The sequence below is a fragment of the Ursus arctos genome, unplaced genomic scaffold (genome assembly GCF_023065955.2).
Source record: "Ursus arctos isolate Adak ecotype North America unplaced genomic scaffold, UrsArc2.0 scaffold_12, whole genome shotgun sequence".
NCBI classification, from domain to species: domain Eukaryota; kingdom Metazoa; phylum Chordata; class Mammalia; order Carnivora; family Ursidae; genus Ursus; species Ursus arctos.
In genome coordinates this window covers 57,917,827-57,944,768 of record NW_026622786.1, presented here as the reverse complement: position 1 = coordinate 57,944,768, position 26,942 = coordinate 57,917,827, and the positions used below count along the sequence as shown (strand labels likewise).

Sequence of the window (26,942 nt, the reverse complement as noted above, 5' to 3'; positions counted from 1 at the left end):
ATTTGGTTGTGATGATGCCTTTGGCAGCAGCCTTTCCTTCCTTATCTCAAACAATAGCCCTTCTTGCACTGTTCACGGTTTACTTGAGGAATGAGATTGGAAAGGCAGGTGGCTGTCGGCATCGTTACTTGATTATTCTACCAGGACTGTTTTGACCACCGAGTCAAAGTTAGTGCTTTAACCACCAGAACCAATAATATACTGAGATTAATAAGAATGTTATTGATCAGTTACCATATATTAAGCACCTTTCAGGTACAGGAATACTGCAAGACAAGGTGCATAATGAGAATTCAAAGAATGGTAGCAAGATTGTGAAGATTATGCCTTTTTTGTCCTCATAACTGCATGGCCTGCTTCATCAACTTGGGCTACAAATAATGTCGCATTTTCACATTCAGTGGCTCCAGCCTCTGACACGGCTGCAGGAGCTCATCATCACGGTCTGGTCCTGGCCGGTTACCTTCACCCTCACTTCCTGACTCAGTGACATTCTAGCTGTTTTAGACACTTTTGAAGCTGCAGAGATTTAAGGAAGGGCAGTGCTACTCTGCCAGTGTTATTCTCGGCCAAGGCTGCTGCACGTTTGTCCTCCTAACTGTGCTCAAAGTGTTCCCATCAGCGGAACCACAGGCCACACACTTGATGGAAATGACCCTTCCTTTGCGCCGCCTAAATGCTGATATTCAACCTGGATAATCAGTTCAGAGATTTCCTCATGGGGAATCCCTTTTCAGGAACCCTTGGTGTCCTTTTTGCCAGGAGACTTCAGTTGGGGCCATCTCTGATTGTTGGAAAGATGTAATAAAGTCGAACATCTTAAAGGGAGTCCAGATCCCCATGCCGTTGGGGTCTCTTTACAAATTTTCCTACTTCCACCTAAGTGACGCTCTTTGAGTAGCAAGGGAGGGCAGCCTCTTAAAGGCAAAAATAAAGTGCTTTGCTCTAGCATTCCCTCTGGCAGTGGGTGCCCATTTGCCTTCTGTCTGCATAACTAAAAAGGGCCATCAAGTGAAGAGACACTTCCAAATCAAAGAAATATGACTGACTCCACTGGCTTCCAGGCTTTGTCTGATTTTGAAATGGCAGCTTCTTAAAAAAATTTTCAGACCCACCTACTCAGGGGATCTGTCCTTTCTCTGTCTGGTTTGCTGGCTCTTCCTCTTTCTCCCATTGCTCTGAATGTGAGTTCACAGCCCTAGGCTTCTCTCCTTCTCTTGGCATCCAAATCTCAGCTCTAGTGTCCAGGATGTTGGTGACTCTACAGTTTCTGTTCCCTGAACCAGAGCTCTGTTGGGGACCTATCTAGAGTCTGACACTTAAATGGTGCCCAATATATTTTCTATTGAATAAACTCCTATCTCTAAATGCCAAAGGATGTCTTCATTTATATACCCCCTTTCATCAGAAATTAAACCTGCCTGAAACTGAGCATAACTTCCCATAGAGGTGGACCCTCTCCAAGTTTCTTTCTCTTAGTCAGTGGGGCCACCAGCTTCTCAACCACACTTCAAGTCTGGTCAATCTGACTATCTTGGTCAATCCCTCCCCTCCACTGGTTGCTCTCCTCTGGCCCACTTCCCCATCTGTAAAATGGGGATAATAGCAGTACCATCTCAGAGGTCTCTTGTGCAGATTAAATGAGTTCAAACAGAAGAAGTGCCAGCACAGTGCCTGTTGGATAGAAAGCAATAAATGCTAACTATTATCATTTTTCTATTCAGAAACCAAAATGACTACAGACGGTGTGACTGGGAACTCGTCATCATCACTCTAAAGGTGCAGGATGGACCCCCACCCAGACTGTGGTTGGCATGTCAAGAATGATGACGGCATACATGTGCTAAGGGGGTAATTATAAAAGGTTTCTTATTCGTACAATGAGACTTTCTGGGGAGAGCAGGGTGGCTTCCAAGCACATCAAAAAATGGCTTGAGAGAGCAGGAACAGGAGAGTTGGCTGGGGTTTTTATGGTGGTCGGGTGGGGCTGGGGTGAGAGTTTCCATGCATGGTTTAAACTTCCCATGGGTGCCAAAGGAGGGAGTACTGGGCTTTCTTATCAGCTTCCCTGGTTGTGGGGAAGAAGGAGCAGAGGGAGAGTGAGGCTTAAAAGCTGTCAGCAGCCAAATACTTTTTAAAAATAATAATGAAAATGGGGTCAGACTCTTTATTACAGAGCTAATAAGGCAAGCCTTAACCAATCTGCTACCAAATCTTTTCAATTTTTAATTTGAATTACCTCTAATATGTGCCTCTTTCTTCCCCCTCCCATGATGCTGAATGAACAAAGACTCCAATCACTTTTTAACCTCAAGTAGCACAAACTCTCCTTTCTGGCTCCCTTACCTCTATTTCTCCTACCCGCTCTTGCCCTCTCTGTCCCCAACTATCTTTTTGATAATGTAATAACTCAGATGTGAGTGTTCCTTCCCACTATAAGCTTCAAAGTGGTTCCCCATGTGACTTTTTAAAACATAGTCCAAAAATTCTTTGACACTCATCCCAAAAAGAGGTGGGGTATATGTTCCTTCTCCATGGCTCTATTTTAACCAGTGAGGTGCCACAGAAGTGCCAGTATGGACTCTGTTGATTTTCTTGGGATGCTTGTCCTGAGATAAGCCAGCCACTGTCTAAGAAGTCTGACTCCCTGAGACTAACCTGCTCTAGAGGCTGTTTACAGGGGCTCCTGTTGATAGCCTGGCTGAGCTGCTAGCCAGCAGCCAGCATCAACTGTACCCATGAAAATGAGCCATCTTGGACATCCAGCCCAATGAAGCCTATGGACGCCTACGGCCGCTGCAGATAGCTGACCGTAACCATAGGAGAGACCCCGGACAACAACTTCCCAGCAAGCCCTTCCCCAAGTGCCAACCCACACTGCGGGTAAATGAAATGGATGCTGTTTTACATGACTAATTTTAGAATAATTTGTTATGCAGTAATAATAATTGGAAACTCTCATTTTGGCATTAAACACTAGGCTTGTCTAAGTATAATTTCTGAAAAATAGAAGCAATTATAAAGGGAACACACGTACAAGATTAATCAAAATCCTTAACGAAGAAACCAACTGATTAGTTAAAATCATTAAAAAAAATATGTAAGGCAGAACGTATTTATGTGTGCTGAAGAAAGAATGTCTAAATAAGACAAAACTGGCTAATGTCCTACAGGGCAATAAAACCATAATCTTTGGGGTTATTTTTCTTCCAAACAAAAATCATTTTCATCTGCGCTCGAAAAAGGAGTCTATATGTTGGTATGTTTCTTCACAGAATCTGGGCCTTAAACAATAGTCCATGATGTACCAAACAAGAGAGAATTAAACAATCCTGGGGTAAGCCTGTTGGACAGTGTCCCAGTGTGATATGGAAAGAACACACAGCTAACACTTGGTCTAAGTTGTCAGTCACTTTTCTTAATGCAACCTACGCTAGATCTCACACTTTTGAGGTGCAAAACAGGGAGGCAGCAGGGGAGGAGCAGTGAGGCTTCGCTGTCTGTGGCAGACCGTGGAAAGAGACCGAAAGGGAGGGTTCTGTCCTGGCACCTTCAAACCACATCATGTTGTCACCCGCCTCTTTCTGTATTGTGGCTGTCATTTAGCAAAATCTGTGGTTTGCAGACAGTATGTGGTTAGAGAGCTGACTGGGTATTTTTCCTTTGGAAAGAAAGGGACTCTTGGTAGTGAAGATTGTGTTGGGGAATGTCCTGAATATCAGGTGTTCAGATGCTCTTAAAGTCTCTATCACCGTGTGATAGCTTTCATTTAAGTAGGAGATGTGTGTGTAGAAAAAACATACTCTGGCCTCGAGTCCCGTTTTCCAAGACACCCCTTATCAGCTGAATCACAATCTCCCTGACACCTGGTTTCCTGATCTGCAAAATGGGGCTAATAATACTTACTTTCCTAACTCAGAGAGAGAGCTTTGGAAATGGTACAGCTCTGTTCCCAAGTAAAGGATTATTATTATTATTATTATTATTATTATTTTATTATTATTATTACCTATTTGAGGACACACATGGTGGAAAAGGAGGAAACTCATTCCTGCAGATCACTAGGTCAGTGCTGCCCCACCCAGCTGGCTGGTCCCGAAGTTTTCAGTGCAGCTGACTATTACCCATGGAATTGCTTGGGGGAGCAGGTTGTTTTTACATCCCCTGGCAGGGGCAGCTCAGGAAATCCCCTCTTCACCCCAGCAGTGACTCATAAAATAGACTCAGAAAAACCAAAAGTGAGCTGGGGGGGGAGTCTCTTGAGCCTGGAACACACCGGATCGAGAGGAAAAACTGGGCCTCCAAGGAAGGGAAGAAGTGATACTGCAGGCTTTGGATACACAGAGAACCAGGTTAAAGTTAAACTTGGGCTCTGCTGCTGAGTGGCCATGTGATGGCAGGGAAGTTTCTTACCCTCTCTGAGTCTCCATGTTCTCACCCATATAGTAAAGCTAATAATATCCAGTTCACAGAGTTGGGGGGAGATTTGAAATTGGAGATGGGAAAAAATTACAGAGTTCTTCATAGAGTAGGTAATCAGGGAAAAACCCAAATCCTCACCCCCACTCCCACCGGCCCCTCGACAGCAGAATAGGTGAATACATGGTGGTGTATGGACACCATATACTGCATGCACAATATAATTCCTTGGGAAAGGAATTAACCAAAGCTATATGCATCCGAGTGACTGAGTCTTTGTAATATAATAAATACAAATGTGTGCGGGTACAAACTGTCCATTTTTTAAATACTGTCCATCAAAGGAAGGGAACGCACTTTGCAAGTTGGAGAGCTTGGAAAGTGGTTATTTGGGATGGGGCTAGAGGGGGAAGGGAAGAGGAACACACGGGGAAGCACCAACGTCCTAGTTCTCAGGTTCCATGGCAGGTGCAACAATAGATTATTTTACTGTTAATGATGAGTGTTACTCATTATTAAAATGATAAGAGTATAGTATGAACTAAGGATTACAAAGAATTCAATGTTGTGCAACAATAACACAGAACAGACACTCATTAACTACACTTTCCCAGCTCCTAATGTCTTCTCCGAAGTTCTTCTGGAAATGTTAAAAAAAGAAAAGAAAAGGAAAAAAAAGTAAAAGAAGAAAAAACAAAGCATTTTCTTTGGTGTAATTTGTTTTCTTCACATTGTGTACACAGTCCTTTGTCCCACATGTCTTTAATTAAAGCTGAAATTATTGGTACAGCTCTGTTTAATAGTTTCTATCTTTGGACACTGTGTTACTGAAACAGTCATTTCCTTCTCTTTTCTGTCCTGAGTCCTTTCAAACTTCTATTTCCCACTCACGTTTCTACTGTAATTAGGGGGAAATGCTGTAAAATATTAAGTAATTGAGAAGAGAATGGTGTCGTACAGACAAGAGAGCGTCAAGACCTTGGACCTGCACAGGCCTTCACGGTCTCGCACCAGACTCGGACTCAGACTCAGGGGTCCGGTACCTCTCCATCGCAGTCAGACCTAAACCATGGTGTTCGCCCAGCACACTGTAACTGTGCAGCCTCTGTGCCAGACCTTTCTGAAACACCTTTACCCCCATTTTGTTTTCCTCTCGGAAAATTCCTACTCTTCTTTCAGAACCACGCTTAAATGTGACTTCCTCTGTGAAGATTTCCTGAACACCCCCAGGAGGGTTTATTGCTACCTTTTCTCTGCTTTCATATTCCTTGAAAAATAGCACTCGTTTAGCTCTTACTACACGCTTACTGTAACTATGATGTCGCATGTGGCCCCCCTAACACTCCTGAGGAGGAACTCTACCTACGGCACCTCGGAAGCCTCTGGCACATCGCAGATCGGCAAATCAAAGCTTGCATGCGCGAGTGGGGGGACATTGCTACGTGAAATGTTTCTCACCCGCCTCGTCACTGGCTGTTCTGACTGCGGTGGGGAGCTGCCTGGCAGTGCCAATGACATCCAGCGTCCAGGCAGAGAGGTTCCTTGGAGAAGGGGTGGGTCCCTGGAGGATCAGAAATACGGGCGAGGAGCTCTCTTCTGTGCGACACCGTCAGTCCCTGGTTGCTGTCTTGCTTGATCTGCACCCAGAAGAGCTCTCCCCGCCCTAGTCACCGAGCTCCCGGGAGTCCCCATAAGGCAGAAGAGGACTCTCTCGTGAGAGAGTCTCACAGGAAACACACAAGCACTTACAGACACAGCTTCGGGAGCCTGGGAACGATTTCCAGAGTGGAAAGTTATCGGATGTTTTTATGTTGCTCCTGTTTGGTGACGTGTATTCCCTCTTCTGAAAATGTGCGTCCACGGAAGGGAAGCTGGCGTGACTGGTTAAGAGGTGAGGTCAGTGAGAAATCCAACGCTGGGGGGGCCGGGGAGCCCCTGCTGGGTGGTATGTCCCACGGCTTGGCTAAGGGTGCCCGGCTGCAAGTACCCCGGGCTATCAGGCAAAAGCAGGGGGGTGCAGTGCCCAACGAACAGGATTGGAAATGAGGCCTGGGCTCAAACCCATGTTTCATATACCAACTTAAATATGCTTGGACAAGTTGTTTAACTTTCTGGATCATTGACTTCATCATTGTAGAAATGGGCAGAAAATAACATTTACCTCAGAAGACTGTTGTAAGATTAAATGAGATGTAAAAACAGTGAGCACATCAGAGGTATTCAGTAGATGGTGGCGATGATTATTATTCAAATGCACAGAGTCTGTTTTCTATAAGAAAGAAAAAGGTGAGCTGCAGGCAATGTTCCCTACCTCCAAGGAGGGTTAAATGAGGAAGCATTTAGTTAAAATAGAATAGTGTTTAGTTATGGCTCAACATTTGATGAATACCTGAATCCAGAAAAGAGGATACCTCAAAAATGAGGTAGTCTATCTAGAATTTCTTAGTATTTTTTTCTAGAAGTGCAATCAGAGACTCTCTTTAATAATCTTTTTTTTTTTTAAAGATTTTATTCATTTATTTGACAGAGAGAGACAGCCAGCGAGAGAGGGAACACAAGCAGGGGGAGTGGGAGAGGAAGAAGCAGGCTCCTAGCGGAGGAGCCTGATGTGGGGCTCGATTCCAGAACTCTGGGATCACGCCCTGAGCCAAAGGCAGACACTTAACGACTGTGCCACCCAGGCGCCCCTCTCTTTAACAGTCTTAAACAACTTTGAATCATTTGACATGGGGGAGGAAAAAAAAATATATATATATATATATAATATATATATTATATATATATATAATGTATATACATAATCTAAAATTCTAATAAAGTTGTAGTGACCTTCTGGATTTTATCTTTTAAAATGGAGTGTTTGGATCTCCAGGTTTAAAATCCCCGATCTAAATAAAGTTACAAAATATGGGTTAGAGGAGATGAGAATTGTACTGGTAGATTTTTTTTTCCTTGGTTTTACATAAGTAAGTCTATCATTCATTTTAAAAACTCTTGCTAACCGAGGCAGGCAGAGTCTTAAGTGTAAATTAATAAACTCTTTTGGTGGAAGAAACAGGAAACAATGGCAAATATATAATCTTTTCCCTTCAAAGTTGGAGTGGTTTAGTCTCTGCCCTTTTTGAACACACTATAGATTTTAATCCCCTCTTGGCCTTTTCTTTTGATTACAGCTAATGGAATTGTCCCCCCACTTATGTCCTCATTTTCTATTCCTCAACCTGTCTGGACTTTTGCCTCCAAAGGTTAACATCACTATGAAGTAATGTAATTCATCATCACTATTTAGACAGATTTATTCAGAGTTCTCTCCCCGCAGATGTCTGTAAGCGCGGTGAATCTGACATCCAGCATTGCCCAGTAGGTTTGGATATTATAGAGACAGCCCAAAACTGAAATATAAGCCCAAAACTGAAAAAACAAAACAAAAAACCCAAAGAACCCTCAAAACCCCCACAACTGTAGATTTAATCAAATTAAATGACAATGTGTTTCAAACAACTGTCCCAATTAGGGTAGAAAATTCTCCTGAAAGCAGGAGAGTTGCAGATTGGTCTGGCTACACACAGAGATGAGCTCTGGTGAACTTCGTTTCCATTCTTGGCCTTACATCAATCGGGGCATCGAAGTTAGCCTTACCCAAGAGTTCTGGGTTGGATAAAATGTACAAGGTCATGGAGTCACAGGCATTAAGGTTTAGAGAGATGTCTCAAGAACAGCAGTATTGCTCACTGAGCTTCCCTGTGAGCAGTTTTTCCACAGAAGCCCAGGTAGCTGCCACCATCAATCAGTTGGAAATTACTTAGGAGTAGAAACCTCTTTGCTATTTTCTGGTATTCTAGGAAATGCATTTGGGGAATACCCTGGTCACATGTCCACACTGGAGTCCCTCTTTTGAAGGGGACCTGGCAGCCTGTTCCATCCTGGGGATGCAGAACTTTCCCATATCCAAGAGTCAAAACCCATCAACTGCATTGGAACCGATGTTCCTCCTTGGGAAAAAAACACGTCTAATTCCTCTTCTACTTGACAGGCATTCAGTAAACAGTTTAATTAATTGCTTCATTTACTTTTTATTGAGCATTAACTAGGTCCTAGGCACTGTTCCAGATACTTGGGGTGAGCAGGGGAGAGCCCACTTCTCACAGAGCTTCTGTCTCAGCAGGGAGGAGAGTTGATGGCAACTGTGATTCTTCTGGTCTACGGGCTAACCACTTCCAATTTCATAAACCCTTGTGTGTAGCTCCTTCACCACCCTGCTCACCCTCTTCCACATTTTCTCTAATGGGCCTAGAACTCTCTCAAAGGGTGGGGTCTTAATTGAAAAGCCAGGAGGCAGGCAGAGGACAACAAGACTTGTCACTACTGCCCTAGATTAGTGACTTTTCCATAGGCATCTCTGAGGGCCTTGTCATTACCAGCCTTCCATTTGAGTATCTCAGCTGCTCTATGGGGTAGAGGCTGAGGGCAATGCCTAGCCAGTCTGAATGATCTGGAGTGGGTGGCAGTACTATTTTGATCTGGGGCACTCCCATTGTAGGGTTACTTATAAAATGAGACTATGGACTTCTGGATTAATGAGTTCTAAGTCTCAGCTCTGCCACTTACTCGCTTAAGCAAGCTGGGCCAAACTTACGGGCATGTGACCTGTGCAGTTATAGGGGGAGAACCATGCCCAGAAGGACTCTGAACTTAATGTTCTGCTGTTGCTATTTTGAAATTTTTTTAAAAAAGATTTTGTTTATTTTTTTGAGAGAGAGAGAGACAGCATGCCAGAGAGAGCACGAGCCAGGTAGCGGGGCAGAGAGAGAAGGAGAAGCAAGCACCCACTGACCAGGGAGCCCAACATGGGGCTTGATCCCAGGACTCCAGGATCATGACCTGAGCCGAAGGAAGACAATTGGCTGACTGAGCCACCCAGGTGCTCTGCCATTTTGAAATTCATAATAATTTCTCAATAGGGGGCCCTGCATTTTTATTTTATACTAGGCCCTACAAATTATGTAGCTGGTCCTATAAACAACTTATTTAAAAGCTCTCTGAGCTTTAATGTCATCCTCATAGGACACCAGGGTGATGATGATACCTACTCCACAGGTTCCTATGAGCTTAGATGAGACAATGTGTACACATGTCTATACATGTCTATCCCATAATAAGCACCCACACAGACACACACACACACGCACACCAACCAATGTAAGTCAATGGCGTTGTTATTTAGAATATCTGACATCAACTATTCTGAATTTAGAATATATGCTAACAAAATGAGCTCTTCTAACTTCTCTGTGCCATCAATTAACCTTTTTGGTTACTTCTTCTATTCTCCTAAATCAGTAATACTTTTTTTTTTCTTTATTGGGCATCTAATTTGTTTGGTTGCAAGTGACAAATACTATTTCTAGGTAACTTATGAAAAGAGAATTTTTGGAATGTGACTTCAAACAAATAAAAGTGATAGTAAGCCTGGAGAATAGGGCTTGAAAATGAATAGGAACGAAGACAGCTTCGGTCCCGGGTGGAAGAGCTCTGGCAGAGGTGGGATGCATGAACACCTACCATTTTCAGTCTCAGTCTCTTTGCTGAAGACTCAAGTTCCAGAGAACACATACCCATGACCTAGCTTGGGTCACATGCTCCTGGCCAGGCAAGGGAAAGACAGAGCGTCTGATTATAGCAGCAGAGGTTGGGGGTGGAGAGGACTCCCCCAAAGGAAAATGATATGCTGGTATGAAGGGGAAATAGGTTCAGTAAAATAAAAACAAAAACAAATTTTCTCCAGAGTGTCTGTCTGCTCTGTACCTGACACTCTGCTAGGGGCTTTGGGTATAGTATTCACTTTACCTTACGTACAATGCCTAGCATGCAACAGGCACTCTGTAGATAAATGAATAATTGTTGAATAAATGAATAATTGAGTGAATTTATTTAACCTTCACACAACTCTTGGAGTTAGGTTATGTTAGTTCCATTTTACTGAGGAAGAAATTGAGGCTCCGAGAACGTGACTAGTTTGCTTAAAAATCCCACAACCAGTAAGCAGTAGAGTTGAGATTAAGACCTGGTTCTGTCTGACTCCAAAGCTTGTCTCCATGCTGCTGTGTGCTGCTGGCCTCCCTGGAGGAGTATGTGAGAGCCTGTTCTAAACCTATGAACCTTCTGCGGTGTGCCCAAAGTCCCAGGGGCTCCATGCTTTGTTGTTTATTGACAGATTCTAGAAAGTTTATCTAAGCTGGGAAAAGTTCGCTTTGTGATTTTCCACTCGTTTCAGAAAGGAAGTGATGCAAACTTTGTGACCTTGGACAAGGTATCTCAGGCTCTTCAACATGAAAGGCTATGATAATGGTATCTCCTATTAGGCTATTGTGTGATAGGTGAGGGGATGTTTGTAAGGCCTTTAGGACAGCTCCTAGTACAGAAAGCCCTCAGACATGACACTTTATCTAGAGTCTTAAAAGAGTATAGAGAAGCAGGAAGTGAGTGCTGGCAGAGACATCGGGTTTCACTATTGTATTTCATCACAGTTAAGACTACCAGCTGAACCGTTAATTTACATATCTCTTAGAAAGGAAAAGCATCGCCAATTAAGCCATAAGATGCTTTCTAATTACTTCAAGTTTATTTTATTTTATTAATACTGAAAAATCTTTTAGATATAAATAGACATGATTTAGATATATTTTGAATGAAAATCTCTTTTAGACTTATTTAGACATACATTTTTTTAAATCACATATTGCCTTTGGGTATATGTAAAAAGGGAAATACAAGCAAAATACATTGGTGAAAGTATTACCAAGACTTCTTCACACTTGGAATGGTTCATCTCTTCCACAGCACTTTTTGACTGAGTTGTTGATGTGTTTTGTGCACAATATTGTCAACTGAGCCCTTGAGAGAGTCTCAGAATGCAGCATTTCTTCAATGAATGCTGTTGTCTTGGGAAGATTCTGTCAGCCCACTGGTACCAATTTGCAAATTCTGATGTTGGTGCCATTTTTTTTTTTTTAATTCCACTAGAAGGCACAAGTAGAGGTTTTCCAGAAAACAACCACAATTCACATTTTTTCCTCCAACGGTCCAAAGGTGGTTTGTTGACTAAAACATCGATGGCTGCAGTTGCCAGTCATTTTCCCCCAGAATAATAACGGAGGGCCTCCAGGCAGGAAATGAGACTATGGCATTGTGGGAGCCTGGCCATCTGATGTCATTGGTTGTAAGGATGCGTTGATTTCTGGGTTGTTAAATGTTAAATAAGAGCGTGCACCTTGGAATACAGGAAACACGGCAGTAGGAAGAATATGGGAATCAGAGGTTCTCAGACCTTTGTTTTAGTCCTTCTTTGTCACAGCTAACTTGCTGCATTGGGAGAGACCTTAGGAATAATCTTGTTAAATCCTCCTACTTCAGAGGTAAGAAAACTGAAGTGCAGAGAAGGGTTGTAACTTAGAGCATCTAAGGACACTCCGAGTAGGATCGCCTGACTGCAGTTCCTCCGTCCTGCACACTCGGCTGCCCTGGTTCCTATGGGGGAAGGGTAGTTTCAGAAGAGTACGCATCATTTGCAGTCCTGGGCTGCCCTGTCACAGAAGCTCCTCGGTGCTCTCTAATGGCTCACGGGCTATTCTGGGCATTTTCAACCGCTTTAGTCCTTCTTGGCTAGTAACTCCAAAATCAAATGTCCTCTCTTCTTAAATGCTTTTTCCAAGAGCCACTTTCACCCCTTGCTCTCACCCTCAATTCCCCAGGCAGGTAATAGCCCTAGGTTTTGTGGTTTGGCTTCCTATTTTTCTCATGGAGTCATCATATAGTTAAATATGAGTTTATCTGCTTTTTAAAGATTTTATTTATTTATTCATTAAAGAGAGAGAAAGGGGGGGCAAAGGGAGAAACAGGATCTCTGTGGAGCAGGGAGCACAATGAGGAACTTGATCCCAGGACCTTGGGATCATGACCTGAGCCGAAGGCACACGCTTAACCGACTGAGCCACCCAGGCGCCCATGCACTTATTTGCTTTTTAAAAACTCATTTTTATGGAAAATTTCAAACATACACAAAATAAACAAAATAGTTTAGCAAACCTCTTTGTACCCATCATCCAGCTTCCACAGTTAGAAACAAACTGATATTCCTGATTTTTCTATACCTTTCATCACTCTCTACCTTACTTACTTATTTTTTCATACATTTTTCATGTAATGTGAAGTTCACATGTAGTGAAATGCACAATTACAAATGGGTATGCTTGTGTAACCCACACATCTATCAAGATTTTGCACATTTCCGTGGCTCTAGAGTGTTTTCTCAGGTCCTTTCATGGTTAGGCTTCCTCCTAACCTCCACCTCTGCACCCCGCAGACAAACCCATGCCATTTATTTTCCTTCATAAATTATTTTACATCCTGTTGGCTTAGAACATCACAGAAATGCACTCATACCATTGGTACTCTTTTATGCCCAGCTCCTCTCACTCGACATAACTTTCTATGAGATTCGTTCATGTCATTACGTGTATCAGTACTTCATTCCTTTCTATGACTGACTAATATTCCGCGGTATGGGTCCACCACAATGTGCTTATCCGTTCTCATGTTAATGGACATTTGGGTTGTTTCCAGTCTGGAGCTATTAACGATATAGCTTCTATGAACATTCACACACAAATCTTTTTTTGTGAGTATGTGTTTCTTTATCTTGGGTTAATACCTACGCATGAATTGCTGGGTCGTAGTGTAGATGTATGATTTTACAAAACGATTGTACTATTTTATGTTCCCACCACAAATATAGGAGAGGTCAGCTGCTCCCCATTATCTCCAATACTTGTTGTCAATCTCTTTAATTTTAGCCATTCTAGATGTTCGGTAGTGGTATCTCCCTGTGGTTTGAATTTGTATTTCTCTGTTAACTAATGATGTTGGGCAGCTTTTCATGGATTTATTGGCCATTCATGTGCCTTCTTTTATGAAGTGTCCAAGCCTTTTACCTATTTTTAAAAATTGGAATGTTTGGGGGGGTTGTTAAAAGATAAAAACGTTTTATGAATATTTCTTCCCACTCTGTGCTTGCCTATTCGTTTGTTTCGTGTTGTCTCATGAAGGTTATTTTATCAGACTTTTATTTTGTGGTTATTGCCTTCCACATCCTGTACTATTTACTTACATGCCGTTTCTATCACTAGGCTGTGAATTCCTAGAGGAAAAAAAATGTGAACATTTTTTATTTTGTGCCCCCAGCCTCCAGCACAGATCCTGACCCATGAGTATATCTGGAAGTAGGGAGGAGGAAATCTATATTCCTTTTTCTGTCTTTTATCACTTTGGGGAATCAACCTCAACCCTCATTATTCAGTTTTTCTGGTTCAGGTGAAGATTACCTCTTTCTAATCCATCCCTAGGGATGGATACTTGACCAAAACTGGGCCAGTTAAAGCTTTGTCCAGCAGTCTTGCAAGAAATAGGAGCGTGGAGAGACACTCACCCACCTCCCATCAGGATTCATAAGGACACATAAGGCTAAAGCAATTGCTGGCCACCTCTGCTACCACATGAATTGATGCTACTTGAGTATGAAGTCAACACAGGAACTGAGACATAAAAAATGGAGAATAAAAATCCTCGAAGACATAATTTATATCCCTGGATCCAGCCTTTCCTGAAGTTCACCCACTTTTTGAACTGTCAAAATATATGAGACAATAAATTGCCTTTTGGTTTGTTTCTGTATTTGTTATTTATTTAATCAAGTCTGAGTTATATTTTTATTTCTTACAACCAAAACATTCCTGTCTAGTATACTCCTTAATAATGTTATACCCTTACAGCCAAGTCCCCATAACATTTTCCGCAGCTCCAGAATTCCTTTGGCAGGGGAAGAAGTTGGGGTAAATACCAATACTTGTAAGTTCTGAGAAAATGTATAAACCATAAAGTAGGAGTCCTGATTCTTTTTTTTAAAGATTTTATTTTTATCTGGGGTGCCTGGGTGGCTCAGTCGTTAAGCATCTGCCTTTGGCTCAGGGTGTGATCCCAGGGTCCTGGGATTGAGCTTTGCATTGGGCTCCCTGCTCTGCTGGGAGCCTGCTTCTTCCTCTCCCACTCCGCCTGCTTGTGTTCCCTCTCTTGCTGACTGTCTCTCTCTCTCTCTCAAATAAATAAAAATAAAATCTTTTTTTTTAAAGATTACTTATTTATTTATTTGACAGAGAGACAGAGGGAGAGCACACAAGCGGTGCGGGGGGGGGGGGGCGGCAGAGGGATAAGCAGCCTCCCCACTAAGCAGGGAGTCCAACACAGGGCTCAATCCCAAGGCCCTGAGATCATGACCTGAGCCAAACGCAGCCGCCCAACGACTGAGCTACCCAGGCGCCGCTGGAGTCCTGACTCTATATGTTATGTAGCAGTATTGAAAGTCACAAATTTTTCATCATGATATAAACTGAAAATAAAATTAATTGCCAGACTCCTGTCATGAGAAGACCTGCCATTATCATATCTGAGTATACCTTTCTTCCCACTATCATTTCATTTCTACATATTGTCATCAGTAATATTTGATAAATGAATTTTAAAAAATGAACCCTCTAAAAGAGCAAATTAATTCCCTTTCTTTCAGTAGTGAAGCATTTGTCCAGTGAAATTTGTAATAGAATTTGTCATGTCAAATTGATAAAGTAGAATTGTTCTTGTTAACGTCGTTCGTACGTGTGTATATCTGTGTATCTGCATCTGTATATAAGTGTATTTATGTGTGTATGTATCTGTGTGGTCTGTGTGTCTACATATATGTGCATTTATATGTGAGTGGTGTAAAGTGAGTATGACTATATGTGCGTGTGTGTGTATGTGTGTGTGTCTGAGGGTACGTGTGTTTGTGTGATTTGTCTGTCTATATCTCCATGTGACTATATTTGTGTCCGTGGGTATACGTCTGTGCACCTTCTTGTGGTTTTGTTTGCATTTGTGTAAGCCTGTTTATGCATGTGCGGCATATGGTATGCATGGTGTTCACGTCTGTACGTGTCTGTGTGCTCTGTGTGTAGTGTGGCTAGAGGTCTACATGTGTGTTTGTGCAATTATGGGCATATGCTTGTGCTTCTGTGTGTGTCTGTGTGTATGTGCTGTGTGGCTGGATGTGTACCTGCGTTTGCATGCGTGTGTCATGGGGGCAACGGGGAGAACAAAGCTATCAAAATTCCGTTTTATACATTGTGCGAATTGGGGAAAATTGACCTCTCTGGTGGGGCAGAGCAGCTGCACAGGCACAGAGTTTGGCAAGCAGAGTGGAGTCTGGATTTCAGCCCCCACTAGCCCCCTTCTCTGGTGTCCTGGAGAAAAGAACAACTTGGCAGGGAAGGGGACATTTTGGAAGGCCTGGAAGTTCATTCCGTCTCTCCTTGACCCTGTAGGAAACTTCCCATAGAATCTACTCTGAAAACTACCCAATGCTCTCTAATGCTTTCCGCATGACCCGATTCTAGAGAAGTTCATGGCGCCCTCCTTCCAACCAAAGTCTGCATACTGCCCAGGCTCCAGGGGCCCCCATCTTTGACCGGGCCCCGGGGCCTTGAGCGAGCACGTGCAGCAGGCTGCCTCCCACCTCTGTTTTGGCCTTGTCATCATCTCATGGCCCTGGACTTTCTTCTTCCACCTGTTGCCTCGTTGCAGAAAAACACTGGTAGGGGTTTAGGGTTGCACATTGTTGTCAGGGCTCATCACGGAGTTTGCACTTTTATTAAAATGACTCACGGCCGAGAGGCTATGGGGTTGTGATCAGGTGGTATTAGGGGTGAAAGATACAGATGGTGTGGAACTGGTTTTGATGGTGAGTGAGGTCTTGGAACTGGGAAGTGGGTGAGCAGATCAAACCCAGAGGGGAAAATGGGGGCTGTGGGTTGAAACCAGTGAGATTACTAGGACTTGCTTCATCGGAAGCCTTTAGATCCAGCATGAGCTTCTCTGCCCACATCAGCTCCTCAGCAGAAACTCCCTCTTTGGCAGCCTGATGTGTGGTCTTGTGATCGATGACCTCGGGCAAGTTGTTTCACCGTTGTGAGCCTTCCCTTCTTCAGCAGCAATCCCTACCCCCATACGTGGGAGTTGGGGAGAATCACTGAGACTGCACGAGGAGGTACGGAACACAGCACTCAGCGGAAAGTTAATGCAATCTTTCCTCTCCCCTAGTACTCTGTACCCCCTCTTCTTCTCACTCGCCTTGGGGTGCCCACAGCACTTCACCTGTGCTTTTATGGTAGCAGCAGCTCTGGCCTAGCCCTTAGCAAGTGCTCAGTATTCAGTAGATGTTTGCTGAGTGAAGACATGAAGGCAGGCAGCCAAGGACAGGTAATAAGTAGTCAGTAAATAATAAAGTAAGTTGGAGCACTCTCCTGTCTTTGGAAATGAGCTACTGGCATCCTTCAGAGATGAGGGCTGAACAAACTCATGATTTTCTGTATAAAATATGGCTCTAGGTGGTAGTCAGAGTGGAGAGCTCAGCAGGCCCTTCTAGAAAGTGGTTTTCCCTTATTGACGATCTGTTTGGGCTTCAATGAACTATTACAGTTATTTGCCTTCTGAGCTGACAGTGTAGATTTGGAAAAAATAGAATGTGTTTGCAGTGGCACCTGTTCCTGCCAGAGGATCAAGTTTAAGGGAGGTTTAAAAGAGTCTAAGTTGAAAAAGAAAGAAAGGAAGAAAGACAGGAGAAAACAAGTTTCATTAGCAGTGAGGGACCCAGTTGGCAGGTAAGGGCTGTCACTGCCGTAATTATAGACTAATTACATACCTGCTCTTACAGAGCCCTGTGGTGGTTGCTGAGACTGTAAAGTAGAAGGCATGGTTCTTGCCTTCCAGAGGCTTCTAATCTAGGGAATGGAAATGGATGGAAGACTGAGCACTGTGGAGCACTTCCTACCTGTTTAGCACTGGGACAAATGTTTTAGGGTATATCTCAAGAAGTCAATATTATTATTCTCCAAGGAAATTAAAATACAGAGAGGCTAAGAAACTTCTTGTAAGTCACCCAGCAAACACAGAACTGGGAGAAGAGTCCAGGTATGTCTGGCTTCAGCAGCCTATGCTGCTCCCAGGACTGTGAGCAAGGACATCAGGGCAAGCCTGTAAAAAAGAATTCACTCTACAAGGTGTCCTAGGTTCAGCACCACATGAACAATAGACAACGAACAGTGCTTGTAGGAGTCTAGAAGAGATGTATTGAGTCCTCAAATAGAAGTGGCAACTTGGCAGAGGAATAGGCCCTCTGCTAGGTGCCGAAGGCAGAATATGAACCCTTATTCTGGTAAGAGAAGCAGGAGGGGGCGGCTTTCAAGGCAGAGGAGGCATGTCATTTGCAAAGGCGGGAGATAGGAAAATTTTCACCTTCTGCGTTTGTGGAGTACTGGAGAGATCACAGCCCGCTCCAAACTTAGTAATAGGCTTAGGCCAGCTACCTGATCTCCCTGAGCCTCAGTTTCCCTATCTGTACAATGGTTGTGAGACTAGCCACTTCAGAGGATTGTTGAAGACCTGAGAGTATGTATGTAAAACACTCAAAATCATCAAAGTTCGACCTTAATCTGAGTCAGTTCCTTCTCTCATAGTGTCCTATTTCCCTTTCTCCTTGCAACTGAGTCCATTATATACCTGCATGCTTATTTATTGAATGTCTGTTTCACGACTGTAAGTCCTGTGAGCACAGAACACCTGTTCTTCTCAACACCATCTCTTTAGTGCCTACAACAGTAGACACTCAATGAATCTTTGTTAAATGAATGGATACATGAACGTATGAATGAATAAATGAATTCATAGGTAAAGGAATAACTATATCTATTTCTGTGCCGTGACTCTAAGAATCTCAGGGAAAATTTGTCTTTTCTCTGGTGAGGGGGCAGGTTGCGAATGGAAGGAAAAACCTTCAGAGAATGCCATTAGAGAGTCACAAGGCCACCCCGGGTCATCAGAGGGAGCACAGGGTCTCCTGTGTGCGTCCTGGTGCTCTACAGAACTGTCTCTGAGCAGGAAGGAAATTACACAAATTTCCAGCTCAGCTGGTTTCCAGGGTTTCACAACCCATTTCTTTCTGTCTTGCTTAAATCCGGGGTGCTGCTTTTTCCATTGTGACTTGTGAAGTGCCTAGTGGACAATGACCGTGCATGATCCCCATGTGGCCCAGCAATAACTCGGAGGGCTGTCTAGACTTTCTGCTAATCAAGTCTTCTGATCCAACGTAAAGCAATAACCCCTTATGGAGAGTTGGAGAGGAGGAGAGGGGATATAAACATACGCAGCAATAATTGCTAGGCATTTGATACATTCTATGAATTCCATGATCGAAGAATAAAGACAGGGAACTGAAGGATACGGAGGAGGATATGTGGCTTTTCCTGAGGTGAAGCAATATACACAGAATTGGATAATAGTTACAGCTTTCGAAATATGATTATGTGTATCATCTCATCTCAGTCTCACTGCAGCCATAGAAAATGAGGACGTATGGATAACATTTGTACTGTTATTTGTTCCTAATACATGGGGAAACTGAGGCAATTAGGGGTGGTGCGGGATATAGATCTGGTTTCACTGGCAGATATAAACTCACTGCCCAGTCTCATAACTCTCAGTTTAGGGATCTTCTTTTGGATCACACGGTCATGCACGACCCTTTACATTGGTCAAAAGTGTGAGGGTGTCTGCAATGTCACAATCCCCCATCTTCTGGAATGTAGTTCCAATGCATTTTTGTGATAGAACATTAATATCAAAAAAATCAGGGGCCACATTACCCCTTGGCCTGTTTTAGTAAATTAAGTTTTTCTGAAACGTAGTCACACCCACACATTTACTATTATCTATGGCTGTTTTTGCACTACAAAGGCAGAGTTGAATAGTTGAAACAGAAATGGTATGACTCACATCATCTAAAATATTTAATATTTGGTCCCGTACAGAAAAAGTTTGCCACCCCCTAGAATAAATGAATGGAATGGAATTAGAAAAAAATGGACTCATTCATTCACAATAGGCGGTGGGTCATAATTGAAATTGAGAATGAAAATTGGTCTCAGAATCACAACTCTGTCCCTTGGCTGGATGACCTTGAACAAGTCATTTATACTCGCTGGCATCCATCACTTTATAGAGTTGCTGGAAGATTTGCACCAGGTAAGGTGTATGTATCAGTTATGATTAGGTTTGGCCCCATGTGACAGAAAACACAGAATGAACGGGTCTTGCATAAGACAGCAGTTTATTTCTTTCATGTGGAAGTGAGCAGTGGGTGTTGGTCTGGTGGGGCACGGTGTCGGCAACCCCGGCCTTCTCACCCTGTTGCTTTGCTGTGCGTGGCTTTTATTCTTATGGTTCTCTCATGGTCCAAAATAGCTACTAGAGCTCTAGCCACAGGCTATAATTGCTATTATTACTAATGATAGTATGATAATAAAAGGAAACAAACCAAAAATCAACTACAAAAAGCCTAGAAACAGAGACGTACATCAAGTCTAGACAGCAAATCCACATTTGTTCAAGTCTAGCCAAAATGAGACCTCCTGCCATAGCTCATGAGGCAACAAGTGTGTTTTGTGTATTCTATTCCTGGGGTACACTGAGGAAGATCTAGAAGCTATATGTTCCCTGTATTCAGCATTTCACCCTATACAAAGTATTCCCATAACTATTACCTTATTTGCTCTTCACAGTACTTCAGAAAGGTTAAGATGAACAGGTCTTAATATTATTATTCCTATTGTACACTATAATGCAACCAGGTGCTAAGTAATCAGATCCCAGTACCTCCTGTCTTCCTAGAGTCCATGGTCCTTTGGATATTTGTTGAAATGAAAGGGGAGGAGTTCTGGTGTAGAAGAAAGAAAATGATCCCAAAACAGGACCCCTAGCAGATGTAGCTAATCATATGGCCTCACCCTCACTGAGTCAGTATCCTCACCTGTAGGACAAAGATAAGGGCATCTATTGATTTGAGGGGTTGTTACCAGAACAGCAGACTGCGAATGTAATGAACATGGCAAATAGGCCAGTTCAGTGAGATCACTGCTCTTACCTGTGCTTACCTCTTATATCTGCTGTGTCTTTGGAAACTCACTTCCCTTTACTGGGCCTCAGTTTACTTTTCTAGGAAAGCAAAGGGTTTGGATTTAGCAACTTGCTAAACTATCTTCCAAATCTCCAGTCCCATCAGCCTGGGAACCTACCTTTTCAAGGGAAACAGCTCAGATTGGATCCCAGGTTGGAACTCTCCTTTTGTTTCCCTAGTAGCTCGCTGTGTGTCTCAGAACAAGCTGGAAACGTTTCTGACTCTTCGCATCTATAAATAGGGACAGATACTACCTAGCTTATAGGAAAGGCAAGCATCCTGAGTATTCAATGAGGTAGGTGTGTCCACAGCTCACAGATTGTTAACTTGGGCAAAGGCAGGACCTATCTGCTTTGTAGATGTGAAGACTGTGACACCACTTAGAGGGCTGGCCGCAAGATTATGGGCATAAATTCATGTAAAGTATCAGAAACTAGACCAGGCACAAAGTAAGCATTCAGTAAATATTATTATTAATTACATCCGCCTACAACAGTCCTGTAAATGTTGAGAAGTGATTATAGGATACACACTCGACACACACACGCACGCACGCACGCACCAGAGTCTGCGGAGAGTTTGCGGGGGTCAGCTCGGCGCCTTTAAAAGTCCAAGAGATGGGAGGAGCCGCGGCTAGGCTGCAGTCCACGCCCCCGGCGACAGGCGAGGGGGCGGACGCGCGGGCCAATCTCCGGAGCGGTTCAAAGGGCCAATCAGGGCGCGTGTTACAGGGGCCGCATCCGGTGGGGGCGGGGCCAGGGGCGGGGCGCCGCCGCAGCAGCCCTCAGGGACCGCCCTACTCCGCGCGGTGCAGCTCCGTGCGGCAACCTGCAGAGCCCCGCTAGCTAAAATGTAATTTCAGATTGGACAAGTAAGTGACCCTCCTCCCAGTCCCACGTGTGCAGTGGGGGCTTTTGCAGGCGCGCAGGCTCGCAGCGCCCACGTTTTCCAACCCTACAGCGCACCCGGCCCAGGCCTCCCTCCCCTTTTCCGCAGTCGCCGCCTCTTCCTCCTCGTCGTCCTGCTCAGGCCGCTGAAGTCTCGGCCGCTTAAGTCTTGTGCCGGCCCAGCCTTGGCCCCCAGGACGATGTAGAGTTCTCTGTGTCCTCTCCTGGGTGAGGCGTCCGGCCACTCAAGGGAAGGGTCGGCCTTTACTGCATCCCCAGGGCTGCCTCTGAGATGTCGGGAACCCGGGGTCTTCTGCCATCCCTGACCAGTTAACTGTTCACTCCAGCTTCCCGTCACCTCTTCCCTTCCCCTGGACCCTTGTTTTAGGATATTTTTTTCCCAGGCAGTTTGAGCTTTTAATAGACATCTGGCTACCTAGGAGAATTTTAAAGGCCAGTGCTGCTTGTAACTTGAAACGCTTTGAGCAGCTTGCGATAATGTTTGAGGTGCATTTTAGACGGTTACAATGCTGTTTGGTTACAGTTACCCTGGGTAGGAAAGGCCTAGGACTATCTTTCCATTTTAATTCATTTCCCTTCTTTTAAGGATTGACAAGATGCAAAATGGTGAATTTCCCTAATCATTGGCTATTTTCCACGAAAGCAGTTCTCATGTCTTAACTAATTTCGTCCCTAAATTAAAGGGTCAGTCATTACCAAGATATGGAAGAGCATTAGGTTAATTTTTGAAATAGATCTGGAAGGAGGAAGTGATTACACTTTTGAATTGCAAATCAGTAAGAAAGAAGGCACGTCTTCTCTGGGTTTGTGGATGTTACACAGATGGTACAGTTTTGCTTTGTTTTGCTTGCTTTTCTCCTTTTTTTAGTGATCCACCAAATGTATATCCTGATTTTTTTTTTTTTTTTTTAATTTTTTATGTTGCCAGCTGGGTCTTGCAGCCTTCTCACTGCCTCCTGGTCTTCTGGGAGTCTCCTGTAATGAGGCCCTCAGCCTGGCTCTTGACCTGATGATCACTGTCCTGGCTCTTAAAGGGATCAGCTGAGGAGGACCTTCATGTGGGAGGCCCGGAGGACTGTTGATTAAGGATGATGTGGGAACAGACCAGAGAGGGTGAGAAGGGCCTGGAGATTGATTTTGAGGGGAAAGGAGCTTGGGAGCCTCCCTTGCTGGATTTGGATATCAAAACATGTGTATTGGGAGAAGGGAATAACCCCAAGGGTGGAGAGCTGTGTCTTTCTGGATGAAATTAAGAAGTTTACTGGGAGGAGACTGGGCCTTTTTCCAGGCTGTATTAATTTTTGCTGTGGGCCTTGTCTTTTCCTGGAATCTGGTTCCCTTTCCCTAACCTTTCACTTAGTTCAAATCACAGTCAATTACCAGCTGGTTTTGAAAACAGTTTGAGGTAATGAATCTTGCCCAGCCAGAGTGGGGACCCCTGGCCTCCTGCCAGGGGATTTGAAATAATTATTTTACCAGAATGTACTACAGAGACTTCACCTGCCCATCTCTTTATAAGAAGAAATACAGGATCAGCCCAGGTGGTGGTGTAAGGGGTCATCCAAACCAGTTCTTTCATTCATTCACTTATTCACTAATCCTGTGGCATGTGTTCTGGGCCTGGTACTGTGGTCGGCTCTGGGAAAGCAAAGATGAACAAGACTTGGTCTCCACTTTTAGTCTTTCACTCAGTCTGCTTCTATCTAGTCTGAAGAGGGAGATTATATGATACTGAGTGCTGTGGCAAAGTATGTGGGAAATTCTCAGGAATTGGGAGAAGGGCAAATGGCCCAATGTGGGTTTTGTGGAAAACTTCCCAGAGGAGATAATTCCCTGAGCAGAATTTCAAAGCCTCAGTGTGAGTGGGCTGGGGAATGACAAAAGGGAAGGGGATTATTTGACTTGGGAACAGCATGTGCCAAACTATATAACCTGGCACATTGTTGACTAGTGTGGCTGGATAGGATAGGGTGAGATGGGAAATCACCAGAAAGGAGTCTGGGAAAGGTGAAAAGGCCAAATGAGGGAGGGTCAGGTGAGTCATAGTAAGGGAGTTTGAAATGTATCTCCAGAGCAATCAGGAGCTGTCTGAAGTGATGATGATTTGCGTTTTAGAAAGTTAATTCTGGCCGCAGGGTGGGAAGGGACTTGGAGAGGTGAAGACTGGAGAGAGGCTTTTATAATACAGGTCAGAAATGGGTTAGGGTAATAGTTCTGGGACTGGAGAGAGAGATGAGAATGCTGTTGACCCTAGAACACAAGTTGGAATGCAGGTCCACTTATACATGGATTTTTTTTTTTTTTACAGTACTGTAGATGTATTTTCTTTTCCTTAGGATTTTCTTAACATTTTCTTTAGCTAACTTTATTGTAAAAATACAGTATATTATACATATAACATACAAAATGTATGTTAATCGACTGTTCATGTTTTTGATAAGGTTTCTTATCAATAGTAGGCTAGTAGAAAGTTAAGTTTTTTGGGGAGTCAAAAGTTATACACAGACTTTTTACATTGCAGGAGGTCAGTTCCTCTAGCTCCTGCATTGTTCAAAGGTTGGCTGTAGACTGGTTAGGAATTAACTACTGATTGAAGGTAAAGGATGGGGAAACAATGTAGCAGTTATCGTGCCATCAGGGAAAAGGCATTCCCAGCTGGGGGTTTTTTCAACAGCTTTATTGAGGTATGCTTGACCTAGAGTAAACTGTATATAAAGTGTCTAATACAAGATGTTTTGACATATGTAGGTATCTGTGAAACCATCATCACAAGTAAGATAAAGAACACTTTTAATACCCATAAAGATTTCTCGGGCTCCTTTGTAATCCCTACCTCCCTGGTTATCCCCCACCTACCCCCCATCGAATAGTGATCTGCTTTTTGCTGCTAGAGATTATTTAATATTATTTTAGGGTTTTTTTTTTTTAAGATTTTATTTATTTATTTGACAGAGAGATAGCCAGCGAGAGAGGGAACACAGCAGGGGAGTGGGAGAGGAAGAAGCAGGCTCCCAGTGGAGGAGCCCGATGTGGGACTCGATCCCGGAACGCCGGGATCACGCCCTGAGCCGAAGGCAGATGCTTAACGACTGCGCTACCCAGGCGCCCCATTATTTTAGGGTTTTATCTGTGGGGTCATACAATGTATATCTTTTTTTGTGTGGTGGCTTTTACTTAGCATAATCGTCTTAAGACTTGTCCATGTTGAGTGTGTGCACATAGTTCATTCCTTTTATACGTTGTATGGTTGTAACATTGTTTATTTACCTGTTGATGGGTATTTGGATTATTTGCTACTTTTTGGCTACTCTCAGTAAAGCTACTATGACTATTCATATACATATCTTTGTATGGGTGTATGCTTTCATTTCTCTTGGTTAAATACCTAGAAGTGGAATGGCTAGTTCACATGGTGGGTATGTTTAACTTTTTAAGAAACTATATTTCAAAGTGAGGTGCCATTGTATATTCCCTTCAGTGGTGCATGAAACTGCCGATTACTCCAGCACTTGGTGTGGTCCCTTTTTTTAATGTTAGCCATTCTGATAACGTGGAATCCTCTTTTTGGGGGTTTTAATGTACATTCCCCTAATGACTGATATTTTCAAGCTTCTTGTCATGGGCTTACTTGACTATATATTTCATATATCTTCTTGGGTGAGGTATTTATGAAATCTTTTATCCATTTAAAAAAAAAACAAAGGGTTGTTTGTTTTCTGAGTTTTGAGAGCTTTTTTAATGTACGAATTACAAATTCTTTATCTCACCTGTAATTTGCAAATGTTTTCTCCCATGTTGTGGCTTGACTTTCCATTTTCTTAAGTGTCCTTTCACAAGCGGAGTTCTCAATTTTGGTGAAGACTAATTTGTCAGTTTGTAATTTTGATGATGACTGTTTTATCAATTTATTCTTTTACGGATCACGGTTTTGGTAATTGTATCTAAGAAGTCATGACTAGCCCCAGCTCTCAAATATTTTCTCCTGCTTTTTAAGAAGCTTCATTGTTTTGGCCTTACATTAAATCCACAATCCATTTTGAGTTATTTTAAGTTAATCCTTAGCACCAGATATGGAACAAAGTTAATTTTTTCACATATGTCATTAATTGTTAAGCACCATTTTCTGAAAAGTCTATCCTTTCTCCATTGAATTACTTTGCGCCTTTGGTTAAAATCAGTTGACGACATATACATGTGGGCCCATTTCTGGATGTTTTATTTTGTTCCAGTAATCTCTTCATCTATTTTAATGCCAATATCATAATCGTAATCACTGTAGCTTCGTATTTAGTATTGAAGTCAGGTAGAATAGGTCCTTCAACTTCAAATGTTGTTTTGGTTATTCTAGGACCATTACGTTTCCATATTTTTACAGTCATTTTTTCAATTTCAGAAAAAAGGCCTGTTTAGATTTTAATTGGAATTTCATTGAATCTATACATTAATTTGGGGGCACAGCTAAAGACTGCGTGTTCTGATTCATGGACGGTATATCTGTTTATTTACTTAGGTCTTCCTTAATTTTTCTTAGCAATGTTTTGTAGCTTTCAGTAGCTAGGTCTTGCACATCTTTGTCAGATTATCTGTAGGTATTTCATATTTTTTGATGCCATTGTAAATGAAATTATCTTTTACAGTTTAACTTCATTTGTTGCTGCTTGTATATTGATCATCTTGCTAAACTACTTACCAGTTCTAAGAGCTTTTTTATAGATGCCATCAGATTTTCTATGTAGGTGATCATGTTATCTGTAAATAAATGACAGCTTATGTCTTCCATTTAGTGTGGATACCTTATATTTCATTTTCTTGATATAGTGCACTGGCTAGAGCTGCTATTCATTGTTGCAAGGAAGTGATGAGGGCAGACAGCTTGTCTTGTTTTTGATCTTAGGGAGACACATTTGTTCATCATTAACTGTGGTGTATGACATTAGTTGAACATTTTTTGTAGAAGTCTTTTGGGAAGTTTAGGAAGTTCCTGTCTATTCCTTCTTTGCTGAGACATACTGTATTTTTTGTGGTGTTGTTTTTTTTTAAATGAAGAATAAATATTATATTTTGTCAGCTGCTTTTTTCTCTGTTAAGATCTTTTTAACCTCAATATGATGAATTACATTCGATTTTTTTTTTTGAAAGTAAAACCTTGTATTCCTGAGATAAATCCCACTTGGTCAGGACCTTTTATCTTTTTTATATTTGGTTGGATTCTCTTTGCTAAAATTTTAAGAATTTCTGCATCTGTGTTAATGATGAATATTGATATAGTTTTGTTATCAAGATAATTCTGGCCTCATAAAATAATTTGGAAAATATTTCCTCCAACTCAATTTTTTGGAAGAGTTTGTATAGAAGTGGTATTATTTCTTCTTTAAATGTTTGATGAAATTCACTTATGAAGCCATCTAGTCTAAGAGTTTGTTTATTAGTTTTTTGTGGAGAAGAGGGAGTACTCAATTGATTAAGTAATATAAGACTATTCAGATCATCTGTTTCTTCTTGAGCGAGGTTTGATAGTT

General features: G+C 42.7%; 1 protein-coding gene across 12 annotated transcripts in view; it reads left to right on the top strand.

Moving 5' to 3' along the window:
• Positions 1-21,287: 21,287 nt before the first annotated feature.
• The window catches only part of FGGY (FGGY carbohydrate kinase domain containing), a 399,022-nt gene continuing 393,367 nt past the window's right edge, over positions 21,288-26,942 (top strand). For 3 of the 12 annotated variants that reach the window (XM_057310627.1, XM_057310624.1, XM_044383813.3), the window contains exons 1-2: positions 21,288-21,386; positions 22,352-22,536. In XM_057310627.1, the coding sequence (XP_057166610.1) occupies positions 22,512-22,536 (25 nt within the window). In that variant the 5' untranslated portion in view covers positions 21,288-21,386; positions 22,352-22,511. Of the gene's footprint in view, positions 21,387-21,533; positions 21,631-22,351; positions 22,537-26,942 lie in introns of those variants that run through there. The other 9 variants (XM_026497979.4, XM_057310621.1, XM_057310629.1 and 6 more) reach the window with 7 other exon arrangements.